The following is a 14,021-nucleotide window of genomic DNA, read 5'->3' on the forward strand; positions in this document are numbered from 1 at the left end:
CGCAGTGTGCTGTAATAGGACTGACTTTACATAGAGTGGAACAGCAACCAGTGCACAAACAGCAGGACTGGGATGCCAAATTGTGGACTCCACTGCTGTTGTTTTCCAGCATATGATAACCAGAGAGGAGAGCTGGCTGGCAGGTCGTGGTACAACTGAAAAGCAGGACTTGTTTATGGCAGTAAACATGAGGGAAGCATGCATTGGCTGTTCCTGCTGAGTTACTTTGCCATATTTAATTACAAAGCACCTGCTGTGTTGTCCTGCCGTTGAAGGCTTTGGAAATGTGGTCCATTAAAGGAAGTCCTGCTGCCAATTACTTGTGCACAAAGTGACTCACTAGGGAAATCTTGATTTGTTTTATTGATAAGAAGTGCACACGGTGAGTGTAGCTGCATGGCAGTGGCCTTTCAGATCTACCCAGAAAGCAGTTTGGGTGCAATTGATTGGTTGTTGTATTTTTCACATGTTCTCTCTGTGTTGGGCAGGCACCAACAGGAATGAGCTTAGGGATTGCTGTAAGCTTCTCAGAGCAGCATCCTGATCGCCCATCTTCAGAACATGTTCTCACATTAGGGCCAGGGCACTTAGTCATCCAATGCTGTGGGGTTGGGCCAAACTGTGCTCTTAAAAGCAGTCCTTTTGTTCCGTTGCCAGGATGGGGCTATCAGTCAAAGCAGATGTGCACAAACAAGAAACTGAACTTCCATTGTGGAAAAACGTTAAGTATAAACAGGCAACAGAGCTGATTGTTTGGAAGGTGCCCGAGTGCCCTCCTTCCCTATCAGCAGAAACCTTCTGGGTTTGTGGCTGAAAAAAGGTTCTGTGTTGTCAAATTAAACTTCAGTTTCATTTCTTTGCTACTCATCTCCAGAAAGGAAATGCAGGCGAAAGGCACCATGACCATTCAGCAGTTCTCTCTGCAGTGCTGGGGGGGGAGGAGAGAGAAATGAAAGAGCCTTTAAAAAGTCTTTCACCAAGTCCCCTGCTGTGGATTAAGTACACTTTATAGGGCACGCTCACTGCTAACAGCTTATTTGTAGGTTTTGGTGATAGTGAATGGTTCTTGAGCACTAACCAATATGTATAAATAAATAGAAGATGAAACAGATGAAAGCGTTGATGATCTCCTTACTTACTTGGTTGCATTACCTGCAGAGTAAGCACAGTTCTCCTGCAAACAACTGATTTCATTTTAATTCAGTTTTAACTTAAGACTGTATTTGAGGCTTTGGAAGAATGAGAAGTTGAGACAATGAAGTGTCATCAGGCCCAGGATTGCACACCCTGACCTTTACGAAGCAAAAGCTGGGAACTGCATGTGGCTAGGAAGCTTCTTTCTGCAAATACATTCAGTGCATTTGAACGAGGGCAGTGCAGCAGTCATCATCTGCAGGAGCCTTAGCAGTGCACTAATGCCTGGCTGGAGGTCCAGGCTACGACTGTTCTGCCAGGCTGCTGCTGTGCAGTATTTTTCCAAGATCTCTGGCGAGAGCCTGATACCTACTGTTACAGTCTGATGTTTTTGTGCCACCATCTGCTCAGAAGTCTTTTGCCTTAATTTGCTCATTATGAGCTCTTTCACCTGAGAAGGAGTTGGTGTGCCTGACAGCTCGTCTCAAAGCTTATAGAACAAATACTTTCCTTGTGCCTGACCTGCTTCCTCCCATTACAAAGCTGATTTAAAAGCCAGCTGGACCGACACAGGGATGCAGGACTTTGTGTCGTTTCCAAGCCTCCCTAAAAGGCCTCCAGGTGTCCTGGTTAGGTCGCAGCCAGGTAGGTACCTATTTGCCCTTGAGGAAAGAGATGCTTCCTCCTAGGGGAAGAAATTGGAGGCAGCTCTTAGTCTGCTGTCTAGACAAGGGCAGTTCCAGGAATCCGAGCAGTGCAGGAGCCTTCCTTGGGGGCTGCTGTGTGCAAACCAATCCTTCCCTGTCCTGGCAGCAGGCAGGGATTGCTCACTCTCTGGCTCTGATTTGCTCCTGCTGGGCTGCCTGAGTTGTTAGAGGCACACGGGGGCGTGGGACAGGACTGCAGCCAGAGTGACCAGGAGATGGTGCTGAGAGGCAGCTGCCAGGCGGGCAGGGTGCCTGGAACCTCTCTGGTGCTGGGATGGCACAGGTGGCTCCCAAAGGGCAGTGGGTGACCCGTGGGCTGGGCAGACCTGCAGTAACAGCGCTCCCTGCACACGGCAGTGACTTTCCAGGGCAGCTCTGTGCAGGTTCTGCCAGTGTCACCAACGAGCTCTCAGCAGAGGCTTTGGGGGATTTAAATGATTTCACAGTCACTGCTGTGCGTCCTGAGGTTCAGCTCGGTTTACGCACTGTTGCCTGAGGCCCTTGTAGACCTCAGTACGATGTACGTCCTGAGGTTAGGCATGCTAGATCTGATTTCCAAAAAGGTGGCAGGGATTAATTTTATATTGTGCTGTGGATTTTTTTTTTTCCTCTAGCCACGTCCTAATAGGGCCAGTAGTTAAATAGTCAATGACGATGCAAATTCCAATAGCAACAGCAAGTCTGAGTTGGGCTGAACAGGAATAATGTGCTCAGCTCTTTTCTCACTGCCCGGGCTGTCTGCAGACCTTGCACAGAAAATCAGTTGGTCAGTGCTAGAAAGCTGTCAGCAGCCTTAACTACTAGAAAATAAAGGTCTTTGGGGATCTTCTGTCTTTTGGGCTTTGTGGATTTGTTTTTAATTTGGTTATGTTTTGGTTTTATGTTTTTGTCCACTACAAAGGTGTTGGCTCTGCCAATTCCATGCTTAAACCATGGCATGAAGAGGCCTTGCAGGAATAAATTGCACCGCTTTGCTTATGCTGTTTTTCATTAGGCCACTGTTGCACGAGGAAAGAGCAGAGGAAGTGGAGCTGAGGAAGAGGAGCACCCTTATGAGCTGTTGCTTACAGCGGAGACTAAAAAGCCAGTGGCGGTGGATAGAAAAACAAAAGGTAAGTGACCATCCCAAAATGCACTGTGCAAAAACACGGAGGGCAGAGCACTTGGAACAATTAAAAGCTGTGGGGTGGGGCGTCTGGACTCTGTATTGCAATTGTTTTGTTTCCTGGTGATCTTCCCTTTTATAATGGAGAGATCTAAACGTTCCTGTGCAAAATGTACACAGAGGAAAAGCAAATCCGCTGTTCTTGACAGCTGAGAGTTTGCAGGGACCCACAGTGGTAACTTAGAACATAAATGAATACTGTGCACTGTCAGGGCAGAGTTGGAAGGCAGTGCAGTGTTGTTGGGAGTGAGATGAAGCAATGCAAGCACTGAATGAGCCGTGCTCTGCATCCAGCTGAGCTTAGAGACCTGCTGGTGTTGCATGTTTGTATCAGCAGATGATCAGCCTGCCTGTCCTGGTAATAAAAACAACACTCTGCTGTGTATTAAAGCTAAATGGAGATGTAAACTAACACATGATGAAACTAAACATGTGCAGAGCAAGCTCTTCTCTGGATCTGGCTGCAGTTCCCCTATGTGACCAGGTTAGGTACTGAACTTGGCTCTCTTGTCCCAGAGGGACTTCTGTGCTTTGCAGGGATTTGCAAACACCTTGGCTGTCTCTGGGCTTTTGGCTCCCCTTCAACAACAGCAAAAGATTTGTTTGAAGCAGAGATATCCCTTGCTTTATTCAAAACTTCTGAGCAGGAATTTGGAAGGATTCAATTTGGACTCTCAACCCAGAACCCATCTCATTTTGAGGATCACGCAGAGTCGCTGTGGTGCCTCTCTGACTCCCTGTGAGAGCAGCAGCATTCTCAGTTCTGCTTTCCCTTGCAGCATGGTAGTGTTCCTTCCTTGAGTCCTGCTGCACTCTTGGCCTGGATGGGGTGGCACAAGAGGTCATTGTTTTCCCACCAGTGTCTGCCAAAGCCACTTGCAGCCCGAGGCAAAGTTCGGATGCTTTTCAGGTTGGCACTCTGCAGTCTCAGCCAGGGAATAGTCCCTGGGCAACAGCCATTGAACCAGAATCTTTCAGGAGATCTTTCCAGTGCAGCTACTGCTGATCATTCAAGTGTGAGCTGCCTCTTCTCCATTCTATGGCTACCAATTGCATCTTAATGTGAGATTCATTGTAACTGTGTTTGTGAGGAGCCTAAAGCCCTTTCCACTGTTGTGGGGGGAGGGGGAATCCAAGGAACGCAGGAGAGCTTTCTCTTTTTCTAGGACATGCTCACTTCCTTAAATACAGGAGAGCTATAACCAGTGTGAGAGGAAGGAGCCTTTGATCTGATGCAGGTGAGGAGCTGCTCCGAAGGGGCCCCTCCAATGTATTTCTCACCTTGTGTACTGCTGAAGCTCAGCAGGGGCATTTCCCACTGCTCTCCTTGTAGTGCTGAATGTGGAGATTATTGTGACCCTCTCATGTCTGTTCTCCAGAGGTAGCAGCTGTTTTCCAAAGCAACTCAGAGCTCCCTGCAGCATGGCTGCACGTGTGGCAGTGTCTGTGCTCTGCAGGAGCTGCAGATCTTTGCCAGGACCCCATGTCATCTTTCACCTGCTTCGGGTTTCATGACCCCAGTAGGAAATGAAGCAGCTGTTTGGTAGTTACTCCCTTTTTTTTTTCTTTTTTCTCTCCCACCCTCCCCCCCCTGTATTGTTCCTCCCTCACAGCAGCCACAGGTAGTTTCTTTCTGCACAGGATGTTTCCTAACTGCTCTGGAAGAGCGGATCAGCTTTGAAATCTCCTGCCTTACACAAAAGCAAATGTTCAGCTCTCGCAGTAGCTGAGGTCAGATGCTAGGAGGACATGGGGAAGCAGATGTAGCTGAGTCTGAAACGTGAGTATGTGCTGATGTGGGGAGAGAGGGCGTTTGGGAAGTAGTGCAGTCTTGTTGGCAGAAGTTAAGCGAGGGCTGAGCAAGGGACCAAGGACCAAATTGAGGTGTTGGAGAATTTTTCCACCTCTGGATCAGAGGGGTCCTGGAGCATCAAAGGCAGCAGCTCAGCTCCAGGACAAAGAGCAGACTGAGACATGGCTTGGAATTGCTGCTTGGCCCTCGATCTGAGAGGCTGTGCTTCCAGATGTTGCTTGGTGACTTCTGGAGGAGCCTTTGGTCAGAAGAGAAGGACTCTGATGTGCTCTTCAGGGCAGCTGCCAGGCAGAGTGGCAAGCACGCTGTTTTTAATGGTGTCTTTCATATGTGATAGCTGCCTTTGTTCCCCTTGCTGCAAGTTGTCTTGTGTCCAGTGACCAGATGAATGTGGCATTATCTGCCCTGCTCTGGTTGCCTTTTGTGTATGTTGCAGCAGTTTGCTGTCACATGCTGGAGCACTAGGAAAAGTTGGCTGATTGTTTCGGGCAGAGTCTCAGAAGCAGTTTGAGCCAAATGCTTTCCCATCTCTTTGGTAAGGAAACTACGTGCAGTCTCACGCATGAAGTCAGGGCTGTCAGACCTTGTAACAGGACTTGAAAATAAGCCAAGAGTGGTGAAGTGTGCATGGACTGATGGGGAGGAGACTGTACAACTCCTGCTGCGTGTAGGGAGAGACTGAAGGAGGATGAATGCAGAAAACACCTCTGAGTGTGGATGTGTGTCTTGCTTCTGAGGAGGGCCATCGGCCAGTGCTGTCAGCAGCCTCAGGTAGGACTGAATGGCTCTTCATGGTGGTTATCAGCTGTTGGTGCTTGTTGAGCTCCTGCTGGCGTGCTGCCATAGCAAGCCCAGCTTGAGGTCCTCAGCTCACCCTTCCTCCTGCTGGAGCTTTCCTCAGTGGTGGTGCCAGAAGTGTCGCTGTTCTCTAGACCAGATATCTGAACTGACCCAATCACAAAGGACAAAATGTGCTTCGGGGGGATTTTGACTGTGAGCTGGGCAGAACGTGTGGGCACACAGGGCTGGGTAGGAATGGAAGTTTCTTGGTTTGCTCTGAGATGAATGGTAACGTAGGACTGACTGCTCTCCTCTGATTTTGTTGTCACTGTAGGACAGATCCTGTCTCCATGTCTTTGATCCAAGCCTGCATTTCTGTTGTCACAATGTATTGAGGAACCTCCATGCAGGGTAACACGAGGACAGCATTCCTTCCCTTCACTTTCTTGAAGGGCAGTGGGGGAGGGAGTGCACACGACCACAAGTTTAGGTGGCTTTTGGAGGATAAATTTTGTCTCAAACAACTGAGGTGATGGAGATACATTTCTGAATTTCACATGCAGTACCTCGCTATGTAAATGAACCTTTGTGTTTCTATTTTACTGCAGTTGAAGGTTATTTTTGCACCTCTAAAGTAGTACTCTAAAGGCCAGCTTTCCTCTCTGCTGCAGCCTTTTATGCCACAGGAGCTGGATTTGCATGCTCACCACCTGACAAATTACATGATGTAGCACAGAGAGCCTTTTGTAGGTGAAGATTAGAGACTGGAATATGTCCTTGCTAAATTCTAAGGTTGGGAAGCTTGAGCAGAGAGCGGCTGCAATAACAGCTTGATTCTCCTGATCCAGGGGCATGAAACAAACCCTCCTGATGATATCTAGGGAAACAAACTTGCTGGAGGCAATGTGGCTGCAGCTTGGTGTTAGGGAAGTGCTTCATATCTGGGATCATCAAGCTGCTGGCAGGAGAGCATGTAATTGAATCCTTCCTGGGAAGCAGACAGTCTGTGCCTGGAAATGCGCTCTGTGCAGTGGGAGCAAACCCTTCTGTGGGTGAATCCTGCAGCAGGAGCTGGCTGAGGAACTCAGCTGTGCTTGGGTGTGAAACCAGCCAAGGGACTTGAGCTCAAATCCATATTTAAGAACGACTCCCTTTTTGCGAGTGAAAAGGTGCAACTGGATGGGGATGCTTTCAAAGGTAGATAAAAGTTCCTAAATCCCATGGAGTACCGCAGATGGATGGACCTGGACTCTCTCTGCTTTCCTAGCCCTTAGATATTATTTTCTCCTTGCCCTGTTTCAATGTGTACTTTAAAAGGGAATACTGCTCATCTTTTTGCCATGATCATTGGCTGAATTGCATAAGCAACTTACCCAAAAAATGTACACGGCCTGAAAAGGCCTGTGGTCACTGGAGAGCACTGGCTCTGGCCTCTCCTCCCACCCTGGGGCACCTTGAGTTGAAACCCCAAAAAGTAAAATTGTTTTGGGGAGAGCCCCCTGTGCAGCTCAATGGTAAAAAGGAGTGAGGCTGCTCCTCCCATCCTGCGTGTGTTCTTCTGCCTGCAGCTTTTGGGGCAGCCTTACAGGCTCTGAGATGTCTCTTTCAAGACGTTCCTCATCTTCTCTGCGAGTGCTGTTCCCTTTGCTCCATCCCTTCCTTCCCTGGCAGCTCTCTTGTATTTCAGAGTCTGTCTCCATCGTCTGGAGTTTGAATGGGCGGCTGTGATTTCTGTGCAACAGGAGCCCCTTTGTGAGCTCTGGAGCACTTTGTTCTGGCTGCACCCAGCACGTGGCACAAACTTCTCCAAGCTGCCTCACTGCATTCAGCAGGAATGGCAGTGGAGGTTAAGCTGGGACACGGGAGAGGTGAGGAGAAGAGGGAGGGCTGTTGAATTGGTAAAGGATCCAATTCCTTCCAGTCCATTAGAGGGTAATGCGCCTGTGTCCAGTCCCTCTTTCAGGATCTGTAACTTTCTTACACTGGTCTCTGCTACGTATACAGCAGGTCCCATCCATTCTGAGCTTTCTCTCCAGCATTACAACCTCAGATCTTTGTGCACACCAACCGAATACAGCCTGACCTTCACTTCTTCCCGGCGCTCCCAGCCCACGCTGGGCGCAGTGCAGGTGAGGCTTTGCAGTGAGGCCTGCCCTCAGTGGCTGCAGCCACAGAACGTGTGGGATGTGTACCCATGGTAAGATGATCAACAACTACTTCATTGTCCTGGAATCCCAAACTCATAGGATCCGGAACAAAATCAGCCCCAGCATCACTTAACGCCAGCGAGCAGCGAGGTCTGCCAGCGTCCTGCCCTGGCTGTTAACCTCTGCTCAGGCTTTTGCTGTTCCTGACTCAGCTGCCAACCCAGCAAGCTGCTTTCTGCATTTCTGTGGAGTAAACAGATGCCTGTGAGGACTGGCTGGCGCTCACAGGGCGCGTGAGACCCCGGGATCTGCATGGCGTGCGAGGATGAATGGCTGATTCAGGCCCTTCCTGCCTCATTTCTGGTGTGGGGATGCACCACAAAACCAGATGTGCTTGGAAATGACCTGGTCAAGCTTAGTGCAAAAAGGATGCTGGGGGGAAGGAGCTTAATTTCACTGTTGTTGCTAATAGCTGCTTCTTGTTAAAGAGAAGCAAAATGGATCAGTTCAGTTCGCCTCGCTCAGTGAGATGAGCGTTCCTTCGCCAGCTCCTGAGAGCAGCAAACCAAGGAGTTTCCTCTTCATGTCCAGATACCCTCCTTATATTTCAGAGCCACGTTACGGAGGTGCTTTGTTTTATTGCTGTGCTGCAGTGTGCTTTTAGTTGTTCTCCCACCCAAGTGTTTGTGGCAGTAAATGGAAGTGGTTAAAATCTGCAGGCCACCACAAGCAGGTAGTGGGGATCCCAGGACCTGCGAGCTGTGTTTCCTTGCTTTTCTAACCTTTGCTTGTGCAGCTCAGATGCACGTGTTCAACCTGGCTGAGGTGAGTATGTGTGTTGGTGCACACACCTGGCAATTGGGACCGGTCAATTATTGATGATTTACCTGATATTGGGGATGTTAGCACAGCAGTAACCAAGTAACAGCGCCGCATTTCTGGGACAGCCACTCGTGCACAGAGCTTTCTGCATTAGCATTCAGTGCTCAGCTTGCAGCAGAGAGCCTTTTTGATGGAGCTTTTTATTGCATAAACTGTTTATTTCTCTCCCCTGAGCAAGGAGGAGAGGTTAAACTCGGAAACCACGAGGGAGGAAGGCATTGTTTTTTTTGGGGAGCAGCTTTTGGAACTTGCAGGTTGTTTGCAGTCCAGAAGTTTTTCCCACCCTGCAGCTGGTGCCAAGAGCAGGGAGCACCGCTCTAAATAACACTTTGGCCTTTATGGAAATGTATCAGATGTTCCAGGAGCTCCGTCTCTGCTTCTCCTACCTCGCTCGCTCTCTCTGCAGGATATACTTAGCACTTGTCTTAGCCTTATATAGCAAGGCCTGATAGTTAGTGTTAACAGGAATAAAACAACACGGAGAGCTGCCAGATTGCATAAATCAGGCCAGTGTTTGGAATTTCATAAATGCCACGACTTTGGGTACAAGTTGAGTACGCGGAACAATACGGAACTGTTCTCTCTTTATCTCTCCCTCCCTCGCTGAGGGAGGGCAGAGGGAGAGCTGGAATTTCGCAGCTTCTTCCATCTTTTAAACTTTTTTTTTCTTCCTTTGCTTTCATCCCCCTGAAGACCACAGGAGGAGCAGCGGTGGCCGCAGCCAGGACTCTGCAGACACCCAGGACATCCAGGTTCCGGAGCAGTTCTCGGGGCTGCTTCACGGTTCTTCCCCCATCTGTGAAATAAGCGAGGACCCTTTCAGGCTCGTTCCCTCCGCGGAGAAAGGAGGCGTGGAAGCAGCGAGCCACCCACCTGCTATGCAGCTAGAGGATGCTGATTTACCTGCCCCTGCATCAGCACCGACCGGCTCTCCAGAACAAAACCAGAAAGCAATCTACGCAACCGTCCAACACGCTCACGTCAACCGGGCGGATCCTGAAACTGTAGGCACGCCCCACGTGCTCCAGCACCCCGGCGCTGCCGAGGACGAGGGGGACAGAGGTGGTGCTGTGGGCAGAACCCACCCGGGGAGCAAACCCAAAGCCGAGCTCAAGCTCAGCCGCAGCTTGTCCAAATCAGACTCCGACCTCCTGACCTGCTCCCCAACGGAGGACGATGCCATGGGGAGCCGGAGCGAATCGCTCTCCAACTGCAGCACTGGGAAGAAGAGGTTGGAGAAGTCGCCGTCCTTTGCTTCGGAGTGGGATGAGGTGAGTTTGAGTTTGCTGCTGTGCCAGGGATGAAACTGTGCAGCGTGAGCTCCTCTCTGCTGCAGGTCTTCAGAGGGGCTCGTGGGTGGTTCGCGTTATTTTGACTAATTCGCGTCTCAGCCAGAAGGAAATGCTGAGTTACAAGTGGTTAAAGCTCCCTTTTGGCATTTAACACCTTAATTGGAGTGCGGAGAAACAGAACTGCAAGGGGTTGGGGGCTTTTCAAAGGTTTTGTTCTTTTAAGTTACTTAATGCAGGGCAAGCCAGATAAGTTTAGCACCCCCAAAATGAGGGAGTATTGATAACAGCGATCCTCATGGATTCATGCTGACTCCCTCTTCCCAATTTTTCGCCTTCAGACCCCCAGAATTCAGAGCAGAGGTTTTGTGCCTGGGTCCCCGCTGCTGGGGGTGAGCTGTGTCCTGGGCTCACGGAGCTGGAGAGCAGAGAGTAATTGAGCTGTTTTATGTATGTAATAGCTCCTACTTCACATGGTTATCTTGGAGGCTTGTTAGAAGGCACTTTATTGTAGTCCGGGAGGCCTGTGGATAGTTAAATATTTCATGCTCAGAAAGTTGGCCCTGGTGAACCACTCGGGCGAGATTAAGTGTCCCTCTGAAATCCAGCACCGCAGCATTACTGAAACATTCTTTGGAGATGATTCTGTGCTGGTGGAGCGGCGGCGCTGCGGAGGAGATAAGCTCACATGAACCACTCTTTGTACACTGAAGGGAAATAGATGGCCCCGGCGTGTGCTGGGGGTCAGGGCTGTGTGTGCCGGGCTCGTGGCAGAGGGGAACGGCTGCCCCGTGGGATGGCTGTGCCTCCTGCCTGCCCCTCGTGTGCTTCAGCTGCCTCTCTGACCCCAGCCCAGGGATAAAATCACGTTTGGTGGAAGACGGAGGTATTCCACAGGGATAAAAGTGAAGTGGGAATCGTTCCTCAGCACTCCCATCCTTCAGTCCGCATGCTTTCTCCCTGATGCGTCTCCAAATACATATTTTCCTCTGCAGGTGTTTTGGTTGCAGAGGCTTTGCTGCTAATTAGCTGGGTTAGTTGCAGTGCAGCTGCTAGCGAAAGGTTTTGTAACGGAAGGCACATCTGAAAGGAGCGGAGAGCTTTCCCTGTGCCTTTCGTGCCTCACCAAACTGTTTACAGCAAATGTTGAAAGGGAAAGGAGCCTCTGGCTTTGCAGAGTTGCACAGCTTTACTGGTAGCAGAGGTCAGAGCTCAGCATGCCTGTGCTTCCGCTGCTTGGAGAAGGGAGCCTGCAAATCTGCTTCCCTGCTTGTAAACAGAAAGCGTGGCTCCCAGCCCGTGCTGCCCAATGAGCCACAGGAGGGAAATCTGCTTTTCCTCCGCGCCGTGTTTAGGTGAGGAAATTTAGAAAGAATGTGAAAAATTCCCATCTGTCTGCAGTGGAGCGGGTCGAATGTGAAAATATTGGTACGATCAAAACCTGATGGTTTTACATGTTTTCCCACTTTCTGAGGTAATTTGAACACCTCGTGGAGTTGCTCTGTAGCAGAACCCCATGGCTAGATTTGCCTCGGGCTCTCCTAGCAATCACAGACCTCCCCATTGATTCCAGACAAGTCTCCCTCCTCTCTGCCTCAGTTTCCCCATCTGTGAGATGTGAAGAATATCCTGGTTCCCACTGGAAAACTCTCTGCAAAGCTAAACATAGTGAGACAAGCCGGCAGCTGGCGATTCATTGCCTTTCGCTGGCTTTGCTCCTTAAGACTCCGCACAGAAGTGTGCAGGGTCTGTCTGCCTCCTGCTGCACGTGCAGCTCTTGCGCTCTGTGATGCTGTCAGCAGGAGGGGCACGCTTTGTGAAGCAGAGCAGTTTTTTGCATAGCATGAAATGGAGCTGCTGCTGGTTGGCGATTCGTGCGGCCAGTCCGCTTCTTGCTGTAGAATATCACAAGGCTCCTGTGGTTGGTGGTGAGAAATGCTGGGTTCGCACCTGCAGGGAACTTGTGGGTTGTTTTGGGTTTTTTTTGCAGTGATTTGTATGTGCAGAAGGGGGCTGGTCCGGCCGGTCATAATGATGACAATAAGATTTAAACATTAGCAGAAGTGATGTTGCTGGAGATTTAATTAGTTCCCTGAATGGAGGAAATGCAGCTGCCCTGAGTCCAGCGTGACTCTCAGCCTCGGAATTTCCCCAGCTGACAAAACCTCACTGAGCCACTGCCTCTGTGCTGGGGGGAACAATGGCAGATTTATAGGCGTTATTCTGTTCCTTTTAATAGCCTTTATGCAGGCAGCCGAGGAGGAAAGTGATCCGTGTGCAGCTGCAGCGGCTTTGCCCACAGCCAGCAGTAGGTGTGTCTGCTCGGGGCACGGGGGAGAGGGGGGGGACCGGGTTGTGTCTGTGCATGGATGGATCTGTAAGCAGAGCCAGCATCGCTCTGGGCCGTGGGTGAGCGTGCACAGGGAGATCTGTGCTCGGACAGAAGGGTCACGGCCCTGCAGCCGCCCGCTGCCAATGCCCTTTGTTGGAAGTGGGAGGTGGTGCAGCTTTGCCAGAAGGGTGGGCTGGGGAAGGAGTGATTCACTTGGCAGCGTTCAGCCCCGCTCCCTGTTGAGCAGCTCTGAGGGCCTGGCCCAGCTGCGTGCAGGGGGACGCACACCGTGGCCCCAGATGCTGTAAGCAAGCAGAGAGATAAGCAAAGCAAACAGCGCTGTATTGCCCAGGGAGCAGAGGAGGACTGTTGGAGGTGAGGATCAAAACTTGCTCCTGCTGCTGCCTGGGAAGTGAGGGCAGGGAGAGGAGCCACGTGTGCTGCAGAGCACTGCCCTCAGAGGGCTGAAGTGGTGAATTTGTTTGGTGTAAGTGGCTCATGAATATTGAGCAGCCGTGAGAGGAGCGGCGCTCACCATGAATTTTGCATAGGAGGATAAACTGTTTGTGTTCCTGAAGGAGTGGGGCTCAGCCCTGCTGCCAGCCTGCTCTGTGCATCCATCCGGGTCCCTTTGCAGGTGCTGCTGCAGGTGAGCACACCTGGCAGGGCTCGGGCCCAGATGTGCTGAGCTGCTTTCCCCCGAGCATCACGAGCCTCCCTGGATGAAAGGCAGGTATGAACCTCTGTTAGCAGTTCAGTGAAGTCTGGGGGATGGACAACAGCCGTGCTTTGTTCCGGGCCCATAAGACCTGATGGCTTTTGGCCAGGTTGAGGTGTTGAACCATTCCTTTTCTCCTGTTGCAGTTCTGAATCCTCCTATTCCTCGAGCAGCCGAGCTTGGCTGTGCTGGAGGAGAGATCCCAACCCTACAGCTTATCAGCAAACTGCTCTGCTCCTTGGGGAAGCGGCTCCTGACAGTGAGAGCAATTAGTGCTGCTACAGCGGCCCCAGGGGGCAGCGATGGCTGGAGAGGAGCTGGGCTGTGCTCCCCACCCCCTGTTGTGCTGTCAGCTTCCTAAAAGCAGTGTTTCAGGTATCTGGGAGATGCGTCCCACGCAGCGTTGCTTTTGCAGGACGATTGACAGCCACTGAACGCACATAGCAGATAAATTGGGCTCTGTTTGTCCAGATCAGCTGAGCTGACCTGTCTGATGCACAGACAGTGCTGTGAGGCTGGAGGTGGATGGAACTGGAGGTATTGGTAAGACAAATGGTTTGGGGAGCCTTTTTGGGGGCAGAGCACAGGGGTGCTGCTGAGGAGCTGCAGACCTGGATCCCCACGGCCACACAGGGCCTCTTCCAGCCACCAAGTGAGCAGCTCCACTGCTGAATTTGCAGCGAACGGCTCAGAGGGTTCCAGCATCAGCTTCACAAAGTGAGGTGGCTGCTGTGTCTGCAGCTCTTCCAGGAGGAGATTAAGGCTGCTTGGGAAGAAACTGGGGGAGCTGAATAAAACACGCTTTTCTTTTCTTAAGCTTTTTTTTAGATTTAGGGAATGCACAGCCCACCACTTTGATGCCTTCCTCCCCCCCCTCTCCACCCCCCCGAAGTGAAATTGCTGATGAATTAATGAATAATTTGTGTCTAATTATGGCACTGGACAGCCATCCTCATCTCCTGCAAGCGATTGCAGCCTGTGCTGTGTGCTCCATAGGAGTGAGCTGCACATCCCCATTGCTTTCTGCCATGGGTTTTGAAGAGCTGCACGAGGG

The 14,021-nt window shown here is 50.8% G+C and overlaps 1 protein-coding gene across 10 annotated transcripts in view; it reads left to right on the forward strand.

Annotated features, from left to right (window-relative positions):
• ANKS1A (ankyrin repeat and sterile alpha motif domain containing 1A) overlaps positions 1-14,021 on the forward strand; it is an 84,289-nt gene that overhangs the window by 33,262 nt on the left and 37,006 nt on the right. For 9 of the 10 annotated variants that reach the window (XM_052698307.1, XM_052698308.1, XM_052698310.1 and 6 more), the window contains 2 exons: positions 2,836-2,953; positions 9,322-9,899. In XM_052698307.1, the coding sequence (XP_052554267.1) occupies positions 2,836-2,953; positions 9,322-9,899 (696 nt within the window). Of the gene's footprint in view, positions 1-2,835; positions 2,954-5,230; positions 5,591-9,321; positions 9,900-14,021 lie in introns of those variants that run through there. The other variant, XM_052698315.1, reaches the window with a different exon arrangement.

The sequence above is a fragment of the Tympanuchus pallidicinctus genome, unplaced genomic scaffold, assembly GCF_026119805.1.
Source record: "Tympanuchus pallidicinctus isolate F22 unplaced genomic scaffold, pur_lepc_1.0 scaffold32, whole genome shotgun sequence".
Taxonomy (NCBI): Eukaryota; Metazoa; Chordata; class Aves; order Galliformes; family Phasianidae; genus Tympanuchus; species Tympanuchus pallidicinctus.